The 16,651-nt window shown below is 38.5% G+C and overlaps 1 protein-coding gene across 1 annotated transcript in view; it reads right to left on the bottom strand.

Annotated features, from left to right (window-relative positions):
* The window catches only part of LOC109916719 (lethal(3)malignant brain tumor-like protein 3), a 261,219-nt gene that overhangs the window by 230,307 nt on the left and 14,261 nt on the right, over positions 1-16,651 (bottom strand). The window contains exon 3 of the mRNA XM_048595657.1: positions 8,788-8,972. Within this exon, the coding sequence (XP_048451614.1) occupies positions 8,788-8,972 (185 nt within the window). The remainder of the gene's footprint in view (positions 1-8,787; positions 8,973-16,651) is intronic.

Genomic DNA, 16,651 nt, shown 5'->3' with positions numbered 1-16,651 from the left:
GGACCCGAAACATTAACTCTGTTTTCTCCTCCACAGATGCTGCCAGACCTGCTGAGCTTTTCAAGCAACTTTGTTTTTGTTCCTGATTTACAGCATCCGCAGTTCTTTTGGTTTTTATTACTGTGATGGTAAGCACCAGGAGATATTTCATGCTGAGGCTTGTTATTGCTCACGGAGGGAATGACACCCTCTTATGAAGGAAACTATTCAGTGGAAATTTGCCACTTTCATAGAATCCCTACAGTGTGGAAACAGGCCCTTCGGCCCAACAAGTCTACAGCAAGCCTCAGAGCATCCCACCCATACCCATCCCCCTATAACCCACCTAATCTACACATCCCTGAACACTACGGGCAATTTAGCATGGCCAATCCACCTAGCCTGCACATCTTTGGACTGTGGGAGGAAACCAGAGCACCCAGAGGAAACCCGCGCAGACACAGGGAGAATGCGCAAACTCCACACAGACAGTCACCCGAGAGTGGAATCGAGCCCAGGTCCCTGGCGCTGTGAGGCAGCAGTGCTAACCACTGAGCCACCGTGCCGCCCACTTCAAACTGTCGTCCAAATTTCAAATTTGGTTGCTAAATTACAGATATTGACAAAATTTCTACAGACATTTAAGAAGACAATCAAGTCAGAAATCACAATCCTGAGTTCCATAATCGAATAGTCAATGCACTTTCAAAACGAATAAAAAGACAGATTGGTTATGTATTGTCGCAGCTTTAACTTGCTAGTTTTTCCATAGGAAAATCATCCCATTCTTCTGTTAGCAAATTTAACTTGCAATCCTTTCTGCTTGATGCAACACACTGGCAATATTTTAATGATTTTAACAAAAGCATGCCAGCTGAATCAGTATGTCAAGAAATTACTACTCACTGCAGCTTACTAAATCCAGAAATAGCCTGCAATAAAGCAAATTAATAATGTATTCAGTGCAATCACAAATTTATATGATTGTACAAAATAACATTTACAGTATGGAACGCTTTACAAGGTTCAATCAATTTGATGGCAGTACTGCGTCGAATTATTTATCATGGTATCCCTCAGACAAGTCTTTACAAAGCCTTTCCACTGTTCATTTCTAACCAATTGATTTTCTACTCAAGGATCTGAGGAAAACTGATCACAAGAATTAATAAAATCACAGGATCACCATCGATCAGAACATTGCAGGCATCTAAGAAAATCTTTAAGTTTTTTAAATGGTGCCAATATGAACAAACCATATTTAGAAGTGTTGAGATAACAAGGCAGAGGCAATGCAAGTATAGAATAATTGGTATGCAAACAACAAATAGAAAGAGCATGTTTTAAATCAAACAGAATTCTTTAAAAGCCGGTTTCATATTTAATGAAAAAACATTACCGTAATCTGAAAGCTCGATGATGTCAAAGTACAGGGCAGTTGGTGATTTACACTCACACTAAAATCAAAACCTTGAGTCGATAGGACGATTTTTAAAAAAGTCAAAGAATATTTGTGGCACAGGTTTATAGCAAATGGTATGGAATATAAAAGTCAAGCTTTAGGGTGTGTAAGGAAGCACTGCTTGCCTTTGGTGCCTCGGTAACCAATATCACGCTGAAAGCATACCTTAGGACTTCAAGACGGTTGTTCAGAACCGTACCGGAGCAAGTTTTAAATTCTTTACATCGCCAAATCAGGACTCCAATGTTTGCTTGCTGCCTCCTGCATGCAACATGTTTGACTTGAACAACTGCATGTCACCTGCATTCAAGAAAACCAGCGGAAACTCCACATCTTTGAGGGATCGCTGCATCTTAGAAGCGCAAATTTTTTTTAAAATATTTACCTGAATGTGGAGTCAGGGGATGCATCAGTAGCTTTACCCAGTACTACACTGGAAGGGGAGGCTGCTATCAGCCATTGCTTACCCATCATTCCCAACTCAACTGCTCAATCCTCTGTCCTTGTAATTATTACTTTGACGCCTGTTCTGATCAGATCACCTTTCTCCATTCCATTTCCTAATCATTCCCATCCTCCTCCTCCCACGTGATCCCAAAACCCAAGTAATCTGCATCAGCCAGTTCCTTAGAAATCTCTAACGGATATCTGTAACCCCATCAGCGTGATACAAATGAGGCCAGAGCTTCATAGCTTACTCACTCCAGTGCACAGACCAATTCCTTCATCCAGTTTATGCCAGTAGATCAACACAAACCGCTTTCTCAATGAAGATTCAAACCGATTTGTACATAACAGCTGAATTAAGAGCACAGCTGGAATACTGCAATCATACCGTGGGAAGGATATTTAAGCAATAACAGGTAGTTAAGTTTCACTAAGATGCTACTGAGATCAGGAAATACAAACAAGAAAACATTGTGAGATTAAAGAGCAATTTGAGTTTTAAAATGGTGATGGGACAACAGCAGAAAAAAATCCAACAGTTTTCACCAGATTAGAGGTCGAGAACAAGGGGAGACAAATGCAAGACTAAATTAAAGAAGTGCAAGGTGAAAAAGGGCAGCAGAAATGATTTTAAATGAAGAATTGTGAGAAGATGGAATGCATACCACATGCAGCATGAAACAAAGGCACTGGTTAAACACTGGTCAGTTGTAGCATTGAAGGAAGGAAGGATGAAGGGAAAAGGGATGAAGACTATTGCATAGGACAATCATCAGAACCCAATGACCATAGCATCCAGATAATCCACCTTTGGCAGAGTTAATATTAAACTATATCAACGTAGGACAAAACACAAAACCAAAAGGATTGTTGCACCATAAAGGTCGATGAAACACAAATCTGTCATAATTTTTGGGATCTAGTTACAAAATAGTAAAACTAGATAAAACTAGTTATTCAGATCAACTAGTACATCCATCCACAAAGACCCAATAGCCCACACTTTGTGACCTACAGTTCCTTTTGGAAATGATTTTAGGATTTCCACATCTCAACCCTCAGTCCATTCCATGTGTTGATTATTTTTTATGTGGAGAAGTTATTTTGAAGAAGAGTTTTAAGACCCTGGAAGGAATGTAAATGAGCTGGAAATATGATGCTTTTCTTTGAGGAATTTGAAGTATAAACAATCGTTAAATATCAGAGGCCTGTCATTTCAGAAGTCCGAACAGTTAAAAATAAATGAAAGGAAATTTTAAAGATTCTGAAGGAAATTGACAAAGCTGAGAGAGGCAGATTATTCTCTATGGCTAAAGATTCAAATATCATGGAACACAAAGCAGAAACTTGCAAATTAGAGAAGTAAGTCAAAAGTTTTCTTATCTTAAATTTGAAATGGCTTGTGGAATAAGTTATTAAAAGAAGTGACATAAATGTGCTCAAAATAATTCAATGTGTTTTTTGACAGAGTTATGGGGAGAAGGCAGGCAAATGGGGTTGAGAAACTTATCAGCCATGATCAAATGGCAGAGTGTTCTCATTAAGCTGAATGGCCTAACTTCGCTCCACATCTTATAGTCTAATAATGTTTCTCTAGGCCTAAAAATGTTTGTTTTATCTTCTTTTTCAGGTAAGATTGATTTGAGTATAATTGAACTTATTCAGTTTGGTCACATCATGAGTGAATCTCAATGAAGTACAATGTCGTAGTACAGAAAGAACACAGATTGAACAAAGAAACAAATCGCGTGCTGTGTTAAGCAGAAAATTATGCGTATAAACAAAATCACTAATACCTGTAAACAGAAAAGAAATAGTGATATTTTGGATATGTGTGTGTTACAACTCAAAATTAAAATGAGGAAAAATTCCTCTCCAAAAAAAAAAAATCAATATCCTTCCCAGACTTGGAGACAGAAACCCAAATGAACTGGAATTTTGCAGTCTCCAGCTACAAGGTTGGCATGATCTAACCAACTGTTGTCTCTCTCCAACAGGTCCCCATGCTCACTGGCCTGCCCACTCCACCACCAACTCCGTGAAGGTCCCCACGTTCTCCCCTACTCCTCCAAACCCAGCTCTCTCAGATCTCACCAAACAGCCTGTGATCATTTTCAAGCATTGATATGGGATCAGAATGGCTAAGCACTGTTCTGGGAAAGAAAAAAGAAATGCACGAGATAAAAACAGGGATGCTGATTTTGATTTGTGCGTGACCAACAAGTGCAACGCACTATACAGCTGCCCTTTCCAGCGTCAAAGTGCTCCCAGCCTCACATCTGGTGTCCCAGATATTTTCATTGTTGAGTAATCTCAGTTTTTAAACATTATGTTTGGCCTCAATAAATCCAGATTAGAGAACAAGAAAAATGTTCTTGTACATTTGCAATTCCAATCGTTTCCTTGAAACATGCATCAGAACGGAGACCGAATAAGAATTATTTCAGTCTTCGTGAAGACATTCCCCACTCCACCACTACCTCATTCCTCCCCAAAAAATTAAAGCAACCTCCCAGCGCACACACAGTACTGTCTTCACACAGGGAGGAGAGGTCATTATGAAAGGAAACACACAGGGAGCAACAAAGTATTTAAAGGAAAGCACGACATCGGGGAAAAGAAAATAAAGGGATGGAGGAGTTGAATTGAAGGAGGTAATTGGAGTGAGAGAGTTGAGCAGAAGCATCTATCTGGACCAGGGAGGCAAATAGCCTGAGATTCTGTGTATTTGCAAATAATAGAGAATTATTGTACGGTTGCTGGTTCTTATGTAACTGTACCCTTGTATGAACCACAACCTTCAAGAAATGAGAAAATTGTAAGGAGATGTGCAGGAGCAAGCAAGATATTTAAAAACGTCCATTTCTGCCAGAGAATGCAGCTTCTCTTCACTTGCTCAGGAACCAAAAGAGAAAGCTATCATTAAAAACAAGTCTCAGATGGCAACAAATAATTTATAACTGAACCATTTCTCTAAATTGGTGGCATTACCCAGCTTGGAGCTCAGTGAAATATTTTTGCACACTGCTTCTCAGAGCACTAAGTATATTGTTGAGAACACTTGAATTCACTTTTAGTTTAAAGCTATCACTGAGCTAGAAATCCTGTGTGAGTGCAGAGTGAACAGAATAATTTCCACTGCCAATCGCCATCTTAATAACCACCACAATTCCCAGAAGCGAGCAGAAACATATCAGAAATGCCGGCACAGCTTGGTTGGAAGAAGAGTAGTCTCAATACTGGTGATGTTCAATTACTGCCCATATCTACTTGCCTGAAGGTGCTGAGGTTAGATATTCTCCTTCAAGTGCTGCTGAGTTGCATTTTACTAAAACTGTTCTACAACTAAGTGGTCTAAACTTACAATCTAGGTCAAGGATTTAAACAGTTGGACCAAAGTGATATATCCAAGGTTGCTGAAGCTACAAAGTTAAGTCAGACAGTAAGTTGTAGGAAGAACACAAAGACGTTGCACATACGTAACACTTATTGTTCATTGCTCAATACCGCAGGAATTCATTTTAAAACAGCAATAGACTGCATTGAAGATGGAAGCAGAAAAGTGTAACACAAAATAATTTTGGCACTGTTATGAGCTAGCCCCTTAAATAAAAATGTCTTTTTTTGTAGGAGTGCTATGCTGTATTCCTAAGAAATATCTCCAAGCATTTGAACTTGCTCGGAAATAATGTTACGATTGCTAATATGTATGGAAGACCTTCCAGAAAGCAGTGAGTAACCAGATAATCTTGCTCTGTTTCGGTGCTGGTGTTTATGGGAAGAATGCTGGCCAAACAAACTGAGATAACCCCTTTCTCTTCATTGGAAATTGCCATTAGACATTCAACATTTAGTGAAAAATACAGCCTGCACCAGCTTCCAAGGGCAGAATCATTGACACTCCAGCAGTTCCTCAGAATGGCATTGAAGTGAAGACTAAGTTATGAGTTCAAATCCTGCAATGAAGCTTGAATGCATCATCTAAGAAGTGCAACCACTGTGAACTGAGCAATACTTCACATAAATCACAGCACAGAAAATGCCAATATTTAAAAAATCATTCATGGGATGTTGGCATCACAGGCTTTGCCAGCATTTACTCCCATTGTGATTTTTCCTTGAGAAGGTGATGGTGAACCATCTTTTTAAATCGCTGCCGTTCATTTTGTGTTGGAACACCTACAAAACTGTTTGGGAGGGAGTTCCAGGACTTTGACTCAGTGACAGTCAAGAAGTTGTTATATACAGTAAATCCTCTGTATCTGTGAAATCGCCTATCTGCGCCAAAAAATAACTAACAACAAAACTCAACATTTGTGGGCAAAAAAAAATTACATATTACGATTTTGAATCTATTTTCTAAACAAGCTTCACGCTTGAGTTAGGCCACATTTGGAGTACTGTGTGTAAATCTGGTCATAGCACTATTGGAAGGATGTGAGGCTTTGGAAAGGGTGAAGGAGAAGATGTTGGGGGGAGTGCCCCAGCCCAAAACACCAATTTTCCTGCTCCTCTGATGTCGCCTGGCCTGCTGTGTTCCTCCAGCTCCACACTGTGCTGTCTCTAAAAAGAGGACGTTGCTTGGATTGGAGCGTATTAGCTTTGAGGAGAGTTTGGACAAAGTTGGACTACTTTCACTAGAACATCGGAGGCTGAGGGGTGCCCTGAGAGAAGTTCATAAAATTATGGGAGGCCTGGATAGGTGGATAGTCAGAGTCCCGGGATGAAAATGTCAGAGACTATGAGGAATAGGCTTAAGGTGAGAGGAGGAAAGTTTAAAAGAGATGTGCAAGGCAAGTCTTTTACGCAGAGGGTGGTAGGTGCACTGACACAATCAATGGAGACTGGAGAAGCAAAAGTGATCACTACGTTTAAGAGACATTTAAAAAGACAAATGAACAGGCAGAGAATAGATGTATCTAGACCATGTGCAGGCAGGTAGGATTAGTTTAGAATGCATCATAAATCGGCACAAATGGGTTGAAGGACCTGGTTGTGTGCTGTACTGTTCTATGTTCCTCTTTCCCCTTCACGCTATTATTATCCCAATCTATCACAGCATATTTGCAATCCACCATTATTGTTGCCCTATACTTCTCACACCTCTCTGCAATTTCCTTATAGGTTTGTTCCAAAATATGCTTTTTCATTTTTTGGTCACCTATAGAATACACTCTCCTTGCTGTTATTTTTAATTCAAACCAACATTTACTCTTTGACCCATCTAGGATACTACCTCTGGCTATTCTCTCTATGTTTCCTTCAAAATACTTTCCTGAACACCTTGAATCCAGGGATATTTAGTTCTAATTGTTTTAGAGCCAAATATTAGGTATAGCTACTAAGATCATTTTCCCAACGATAGTCCTATGGCATGACAATTAACAGTTCCTGTAAATCACCAAGTTCAGAGTTAATCACAAAAAATGTCTTACAAATAAGCCAAGCTTTAAGTTTAAACCACAATGATGCAAATGTACAGCTCCTAATCACCTTCAGTGCCAGACCCAAAGTTGCTGGCATCTAGCTCTTTGACCCCAACTTTAAATCATTTAAATAATAAATAAGTTTATTTGTCAGGAATTGCAATGTGTTATGGGTCAATGAATGGTTGGCAGTGATCATGCTGTCATTGCTGCTGTTTCAAGCAAAGAGAGGCATATAACAAGGCTTTGTACTATCACCAAATTAACTTAATCTGTACACAGTGCAAATATTCAAAGAATCTGATGCATTTGCAGGACAAAGAGTTGGAGGCAAGAACATAAACTTGCAATGCGCTTTCAACTCAGCATTCCTTCCTGAATCATTAAGGCCTGGCAAATTATCATTGATTAAACAAAATCTGAACATTTTGAAAATGGATTAAGCATGAACATCAATAAGACAAAACAATGATAGTTAGAATACATTAGAAAAATAAATGAAAATTCACATGGGGTTACATTGGAATAAATAGATGAGTTTGTCAATTTAGCACAAATGTTTCCAGAAGATTGCAGATGTGACGTTTGAGTGAAAAGAAGGATAAAGATGCAATTATGTAATTATGTGACGATGAAGGATGTGTTGAAAAGTAACTTCAACCTGGTAACAAGGCAAAAAATACACGGTGCTAAATTCATTCAATTTCATGTATGTCTCTGAAACCTGAATGAACGAATGATTTATTGTCACATATATCTAGGGAGATACAATGGAAAATGTTCTATCACCACAGTCTGGTGCCACCTGGACAACAGGTGAAGATCTATGAAAGAAAATAGGGGCATTTAAAATTCAGACACAGCGGGTTAAAAATTCACGTTAGGACAATAAGAATCATGAAATGTCAAGAGCAAGAAGAACTCTAAAATGTGACATCCAAAAAGGAAAATGTATTTGTTCAGAGCTGAAAAGCTACAGATTCTTGAGAGTAAAGTGTTGGACAGGAAGAGGGGTCAGCCTTGGCGTAGTTGGATGATGGGTATTACAGGGCAATTGCAGACAAGCTACGGTAGATATGTGACAATGGCACAAGACAGACAAGTGTGACATCCCAAAGAAGTACATCTCCTACAGAAGCAACAGCAGCTACTGCTACCATGTCGACAACTTCCAGACAGTGCAACAGATGTTCAACAGTTCCAATAAAACCCGAACAAACCTCTTTCCTGACTCAATACCACTGTATTTTAGCTGAATAATCTTGGCAATAAATACAAAAACGTGGGTTTTTTTTTTAAGTTAACTTTAACTTGCTACATACACGTACTCTGTTTGTTGAATGATCGTTGTATATTTGGTTGTGTTTTTTTTCTGAAGATGAAAGCTTATTGTCACTATAATTATTCTATGCAGAAATTTGAAGGGGAAATGAAAGACTAGAAAATTTAAAAGCTCAAGTTAAAGATACATACCTTTAGGTCACTGCCAGGCAAGATACCCACTCCATTTTTCCATTCCATGGCACTATATATATCGAAGTCCTGCACATCAGCTGCACTGCTTGATTCAGCTTCTTCATCCATTCTTTCAATTTTGATTGGCACAGCCTGCCAGCCTTTTTCTTCAGACATCATCGTTCCTCCTTCTGAATTACTTACTTAAAAGGTCATGGAGAAATAAAAGAGAAAAATCATTTTAAACTACTCAAAGCTATTTTCATTCTGTTCAATTTGTTTAAATGAAAATGACAGTGAATGTTTAACAATTTAATTATTTTGACATAGGAACAATATCATTAGGATTATATGCTTACGTAAAAACAGATGTAATGCAATGACCATTCCTGTAAGCTAAAACATTCAGTTGAATGGAACCAAATAAAGTTCAAGGTGAAAATATACATGACATATTCTGCAGGTTTAAAGTAAACTAACAATAAACTAAACGAAAGATTCTGCAAATTGTTTTTAGTTTAAACTTATCAGGGAACTACCATAAACACTCAAATAGTTAAGCAAGCTGAAGGGAAGTAGCCAAAAAAAATCAGCTGAGCTATATTGTTGTATATCTGACATCTACAAATTAAGTCAAATTAATCACAGTCCTAAATACATTTGCTTTTGAGATATACCATGACTTGTTTTGAATCCATTCATGAGACGCGAGTATCACTGACTGGCCAGCATTTACAGCTTGCCCCTGGTTGCCGTTGAGATGATGGTGAGCTGCCGTCTTGCACTTCTGCAGTCCACATTCTGCAGGTTTACCCACAAGGCCGTTAGGGAGGGAATTCCAGGATTTTGACCTAGCAACTGTGAAGAAACGGTGAAATATTTCCAAGTCAGGACTGTCAGTGTCTTGGGGGGAGTCTTGCAGGTGGTGGTGTTCCCATGTATCTGCTGTCCTTCTAGACGCAAGTGGTTATGAGTTTTGAAGATGCTATCTAAGGATCTTTGGTGAATTTCTCTAGTGCATCTTTTAGATCATACACACTGCTGCTACTGAGCAACAAAAACGATTTTCATGTATGTTAAAAAACTTCGAACGTGCCAGAGGTGGGAATCTCAGAAATTAATGAAATATTGCAATAAATAACACTTCTGTAAACATCCAGTTAACTTTGCAAGCAAAGATAAGTTTATCAAATGACAAGTTAATAGGTATTTGCATTTTGGAATAAAAAATGTGTAAACACTGTCTTACTTAGCAGGGAGTAAACAGGAAGTTTGTAGCTGCAGAAATGAAAGACGTCAATTAGTATCAAGATTGTATCATAAAATGCTGCCCTTAAAGAGTAATTATTAGCCCAGCCATTACCAAAAGCAAACAAAAGTGGATTGTTGTTTAATGCAGAAAAAATTAGTTATCTGCAAATGAAAAATCAAGGCCAATAGAGGTTTTCAGCAGCAATTATGAAATTGGTATGTCATTTAAAACTAGGGTTTTTCCAATGATACTAAAGTGGAACATTGGGAGTTCTTGTGAATTCACAGGATGTTTACTAGGTTGCGCTGTCAGAGTAGCTGAAGAGTGTATCCACTGAAGAGGCATCCAATAACTAACATTTCTGGATTTTCACAATATTCTGTCCGTGTTTTGACTCTTAGGTTGTGTCAATTTCAGTGGAATAATAACAGTGTGTGCTGGCAGATCTAGCATCATGACCAATAATAATATTATTAGAACAGTAATATGAAGCGACGTTACTGCCACCTGTGGCAAAAGAACAACCTCCTATCAATCACTGATTCAGAAATATAAACATGCCATTACAGGGTTGTAATATTTCCTAATCACAGCCAGAGTGTTTATCAGCCAATTCAAAAAGGCCAGCAGTGCAATGACTACATTTCTAGTCCACACCCATATTCTGAGAAAAGTCTACAAACAAGAAATTCAAGTTGTTATTCTGACTTTCTTACACAAAATACATGGAGTTTTATAGCACTGAGAAAGGTCATTCATCCTGACAGACCTGTGCGATGTTTATGCTCTGCACCATACTTGCCCTAGCATTCACCATCTACCCTATAAACTGCTGTTTAGTCTCCATCTTGCACTTATTCAGTTTCCCTGTAGTAAACCTACCGCAGTTATCACAGAAATGGAGTCATTTCATGTTTTAGAAAGCAAGTAAGAAGAATGTAAGGGTTTACAAATAAAATACACATCTTTCAGCATTCCAGCTTACCAATGTTGATGGGCAAGGCATTTTCTGGCAATGTATCCAATTAGCAAAACTGGGAAGCAATGGAAGAGAGTCTTAACCAACCATTATGCAGATTTCTATATTTTTGCTTCTAAACAGAAGAACACAAGGTCACATCTCCGATCCTCACAGAAGAAACTGCAGTACTTTCACGTTCAGCTTCTCTGCAGCTCCACTCCAAATCTACCAATATAAATAAGAGTGCATCTTCTGCCAAAAGTAGTGTGTGTCAGCCAAGCAGGTGCTTTCAATCCATGCTAGAAATGACAGTGTTGCCACTGACAGCAAGATAAATGCTAAACAAATTAGCACTTTACTTTTAATGCACCTACATTTTAGGCAACGAGAACTATTTGAACCACCTAATTGCATGAGCTTTCCACAGTCACTGGAGTAGGTTCCAGTCATTGCCAGCTTGCAGTTGTACTGTAACTATGTGAATAAAGGCTGCGAAAGGAGAATCTAAAAAAGGTGATTTCTACGATTACACATATGGAAGTCGGTATTGAGAACTGCTCGAGGAAGCCAATTGTATATCTAAATACAGCATTAGTAGAGGGATGAATAAAGTGAAGAACAATTGGCCCCTGCATCACAACAGTGACTACAGATTAAAGAACTTCATTGGCTTAAAAACATTTTGGGATGTCCTGAAGTCCTTCCTTATCATAGAGAGAGGAAAGGCTAATTTGCAAGGTGTGGTGGTTTATTTGTGGTAATGTCCTTGAAACCATTTGTGTAAAAGAAATCTTATACCTACCTTCCTTAATACAAACATTGTTGTGGAGATAAAAATAGAAAAAGAACAGAAGGAAACAAAAAATATATTGCAAATAAAACACAAATCCATTTTCAAGTCAATAAATCATGACTTCGAAGTCTGCTGTCTGTTTCAATGATTTGATTGCAATGGTGTACATCAGGTAGAAAAAGATCTTTCTACGTCAATTTCACTTTTATGTAACTTCCATGTGCTATACTGACTGCCCAGATAGCAATATAATTGCACATTGTTTTTGCATGATTGGAATTAATCCATGGTGATAGCTAACATCATATAATTGTTCTATCCCACTGATATTATTACTGGACAAGGCAGATCCAAAATTGAAGTTTGGCTTGGTAGATTATATTTGGTCTTTGCTTATTTAATCTGGTGATTTCTCACTGAAATGTAAGTAAACAATGCACAATAAGGCAGAGTTTATTACATAAAAGGAACAAAGATAAAATAAAACAAACCAAGTTATTTACAGATAACACTGTTTCAAAGATTTCAAAACACACAGCAAACTCAATTACATCTCTTCTCAACAGCATTATTTTACAATACTCAAATGCCAGAGAGAAACTTCCCTTTTCTATCACATCCGTAAGTTTGACTTAACTGTTTCAATTCCCAGCTGACAGTTTGTTAGCCTGTTCCTTGATTATTTACATAACTGAGCTTAATCTTTCTTAGCTTCAAATCAACCTTTCAGGTTTCTTAACCAAACACCTCTGGTCTGGAATTTTCAAATGAAAACCCTTACACTGAAGTAAGCTATTCCTAACATTTCTGAACAAACTCCCTTCTCCAGGAGAAAGTGGTCTAACATCTGACCCCAGTCTTCTGCAAACTTCTTCAAAGCTTTCCAATCCGAGTTACTTTTCCCCGAAACAAAAAAAATTGTGATTACGCTGAACCAAAAGCAAACAAATGCCTTTCAATGGTTGCTTTCTATGATCACAAAAATCTCTCAATTTAAACAAACTCATGTTAGCACTTCTAACTGCCCATATCGTCACCAACTCTCTGAGAGACGTTAATTTAAAAATCATGGCTCCAATAAAGACTGCAAAATTAATTACTAAACCTTCTCATACAGACAGACTAAAATCCATGTGCTACCAGTTCAGAATCTAAAGCCTAAAATAAATAATATTAATAGAAATCATACACCTTACTCACAATTTGCTCTTTTAATACAAAACAGAATATGATGCAAGGTCTACATGTCTTAAGAACACATATAAATCACATATATAAATGTGATGTCAATGTAATTTCTTGTCAGCAAATCAGCAGCAAAATATTGCCCAAGATATTTCTGACAGGAATACTAATGGCACACATTGCATTTCTGATAGAACATTATTCTCATTATTACTTAATTCCTAACACAAGTACATGCATTGAAATTTCACCCCAATTAATTTTCAATCAAATCTCTATTTAATAAAATAGATAAAACACCGATGTACTTGTACAAATCATGAGTTAACAGCTTAACATCAAAACTAAGCCAAATGAAATCCAGGCCAAATCTCTAAGCATTCAAATCATTGCTTCCTACTCTCAGCTTGATGGCAAACTGAAAAGTTGACCGACCTCCAAGTTTCCATTTTCAATTAAAAACCTAAAAACCTTACCTTAAAAAGCAAGTTTAAACCCTTACAAAACACAGATTTAGCTCAGCTATACTCAAATATATGAAATGAGGTGCCACTAGCAAAATATCAATCATCCATAACATGCATATGCCACATAGAGTCATTGAAATATACAGCACGGAAACAGACCCTTCGGTCCAACGCATCCATGCTGACCAGATTTCGTATATAAATCTAGTCCTGTTTGCCAGCATTTGGCCCATAACCCTCTAAACCGTTCCTATTCATATACCCATCTAGATGCGTTTTAAATGTTATCATTGTACCAGCCCTCACCACCTTCTCTGGTGGCTCATTCCATATACGCATCACCCTCTGCATGAAAAAAATTGCCCCGTAAGTCCCTTTTAAATCTTTACCCTCTCACCTTAAATTTATGTCCTCTACTTTTGGACTCTCCCATCCCAGGGAAAAGACCTTCTCTATTTTTCCCTATCCATGCCCCTCATGACTTAGAAACCTCTATAAAGTCACCCTTAAGCCTCCAACGCTCCAGGGAAAATAACCCCAGTCAATTCAGCCTCTCCCTACAGCTCAAAACCTCCAACACTGACAACATCCTTGTAAATCTTTTCTGAACTCTTTCTAGTTTCACAATATCCTTCCTGGAGCAGGGAGACCAGAATTGCACACAATACTCCAAAAGTGACTGAACCAATGTCCTATAAAGCCACAACATGACCTCCCAACTCCTATATTCAATGCACTGACCAATAAAGGCAAGCATACCAAATGCCTTCTTCACTATCCCATCTACCTATGACTCCACTTTCGAGGAACTATGAACCTGCACTCCAAGGTCTGTCGGTTCAACAACACTGTCCAGGACCTCACCATTAATTGCATAAGTCCTGCCCTGATTTGCTTTTCCAAAATGCAGCACCTCACATTTAACTAAATTAAACTCCATCTGCAACTCCTCAGCCCATTGGCCCATCTGATCAAGATCCCATTGTACTCTGAGGTAACCCTCTATAGCTACATTTCACAGTCTTTAGCAGAAGATTTGAACCTGTTTTGGTAATGTATTTTTGGTACAAACACCAAGATAATCGGCTAGATTTTAACTTGCTCATTAAATCAATCTCAAGCCGGTTGAGTTATGAAGGTGGAAACCATCTTATACTGCTACAGCCCATAGGGTGTAGGGATAGCCACAGTGCTGTTAGGAACAGTGTTCAAGGACATTAACCAAGAGACAAGGGGAAAACATTATGTCATATTAGGTTTGGTTGTTGTGTGGCTTAGAGAGGAACTTGCAGGTGATGACATTACCATCCATCTGCTGCCCTTGCCCTTTGATTTGGTGGAAGTTAAGAAGTTGGAAGGTGCTGTCATTGGAGTCATGATGCATTGCTGCAGTGCGTCTTGCTGCTGGAGTTGCATCAGCTTGTATCAGTGATAGAAGGAGAGAGTGTTGAATGTGGTGAATGAGATGGGATAGCATTCAAGTGGGCTGCTTGGTTTTGGATGATGTTGATCTTAAGTGTTGTAGAACCAGCATTCAACAGGCAAACGGAGAGCATTCCATCACATACCTGACTTGTGCCTTGTAGAGTTGGTCAGGTTTCGGGGAATCAGATGGTGAGTTACCAATCATACAAATTAGGAAGAGTAGGCAATTTGGTACCTTGAGCCATTCAATAAGCTCATGGCTGATATGATGGTGACATCATAAGACCATAAAACAGGAGCAATAGACCATTCAGCCCATTGAGTCTGCTCCAACATTCAAGGAGATCATGGTTTATCTGATAATCCACAACGCCACTTTCCTGCTTTTACCCAAGGTCCTTGATTAAAAATCTGTCGGTCTCAGCCTTAAATATTCTTAATTACCTGACCCTCCAGCCCTCTGCAACAATAAATTCCACTGATTCACTCCCCTCTGAAGGAAGAAATTTCTCATAGAACATAGAACAGTACAGCACAGTACAGGCCCTTTGGCCCACGATGTTGTGCCGAACTTTAACCCTAAACCTAAGGTCTATCTAACCTCCACCTCTACAAATGGTACAGCAATTATCATGGGGGATTCTAATCTACATATCAATTGGACAAACCAGGTCGGTCATGGCAGCCTTGAGGAGGGGTTCACAGAACGCATCCACAATAATTTTCTTGAACAATATGTAATGGAAGCTACGAGGGAGCAAGCTATCCTAGATCTAGTCCTGTGTAATGAGAAAGGAATAATAAGTGATCTCACAGTTAGGAATCCTCTCAGAAGGAGCGATCACAGTATGGTCAAATTTAAAATACAGATGGAGCGTGAGAAGGTTAAATCCAGTACCAATGTCCTGTGCTTAAACAAAGGAGACTATGATGGGATGAGGGAGGAGTAAGGTAAAATGGCAGAAAAAAAACTTTATGGTGGGTCAATTGAGGAACAGTGGAGGACTTTCAAAACGATTTTTCACAGTGCTCAGCAGAAGTATATTCCAGTGATAAGGAAGAACTGTAGGAAAAGAGAGAGCCAGCCATGGATATCTAAGGAAATAAAGGAAAGTATCAGATTTTAAAAATACATACAAAAAAGAAAAGATCAGTGGGAAACTAATAGACTGGGAAATCTTTAAAGGCCAACAGAAAGCCAGAAAAAAAGTTATAAAGAAAAGTAAGATAGATTATGAGAGTAAACTAGCTCAAAATATAAAAACAGGCAGCAAAAGTTTCTATAAATATGTAAATCATAAAAGAGTGGCAAAGATAAACATTGGTCCTTTAGAGGATGAGAAGGCCAATTTAATAACTGGGAATGAGGAAATAGCCAAGGCATTAAACAATTATTTTGTGTCTGCACAGTGGAAGACACAAAAAACATGCCAAAAACTGATGGCAAGAAGGTTATAGCAGGTGAGGACCTAGAAACTATCATTATCACTGAGGAAGCTGTGCTGGGCAAGCTAATGGAGCTAAAGGTAGACTAGTCTGCTGGCCCTGATGAAATGCATCCCAGGGTACTAAAAGAGGTGATGGGGGAAATAGCAAATGCACTAGTAATTATGTACCAAAATTCACTGGACTCTGGGGTGGTTCCCGCAGATTGGAAAACAGCCACTGTGACACCACTATTTAAAAAAGTAGACAAAAAGCAGGTAACTATAGGCCAGTTAGCTTAACTTCAGTACTGGGGAAAATGTTTGAATCTATCATTAAGGAAGAAATAGCACGACATCTGGATATAAATTGTT

The sequence above is a fragment of the Rhincodon typus genome, chromosome 4, assembly GCF_021869965.1.
Source record: "Rhincodon typus isolate 14 chromosome 4, sRhiTyp1.1, whole genome shotgun sequence".
In the NCBI taxonomy this organism is placed as follows: Eukaryota; Metazoa; Chordata; class Chondrichthyes; order Orectolobiformes; family Rhincodontidae; genus Rhincodon; species Rhincodon typus.
Note: the sequence above shows the minus strand (reverse complement) of the source record. Positions and strands in the feature narration are given on the sequence as shown.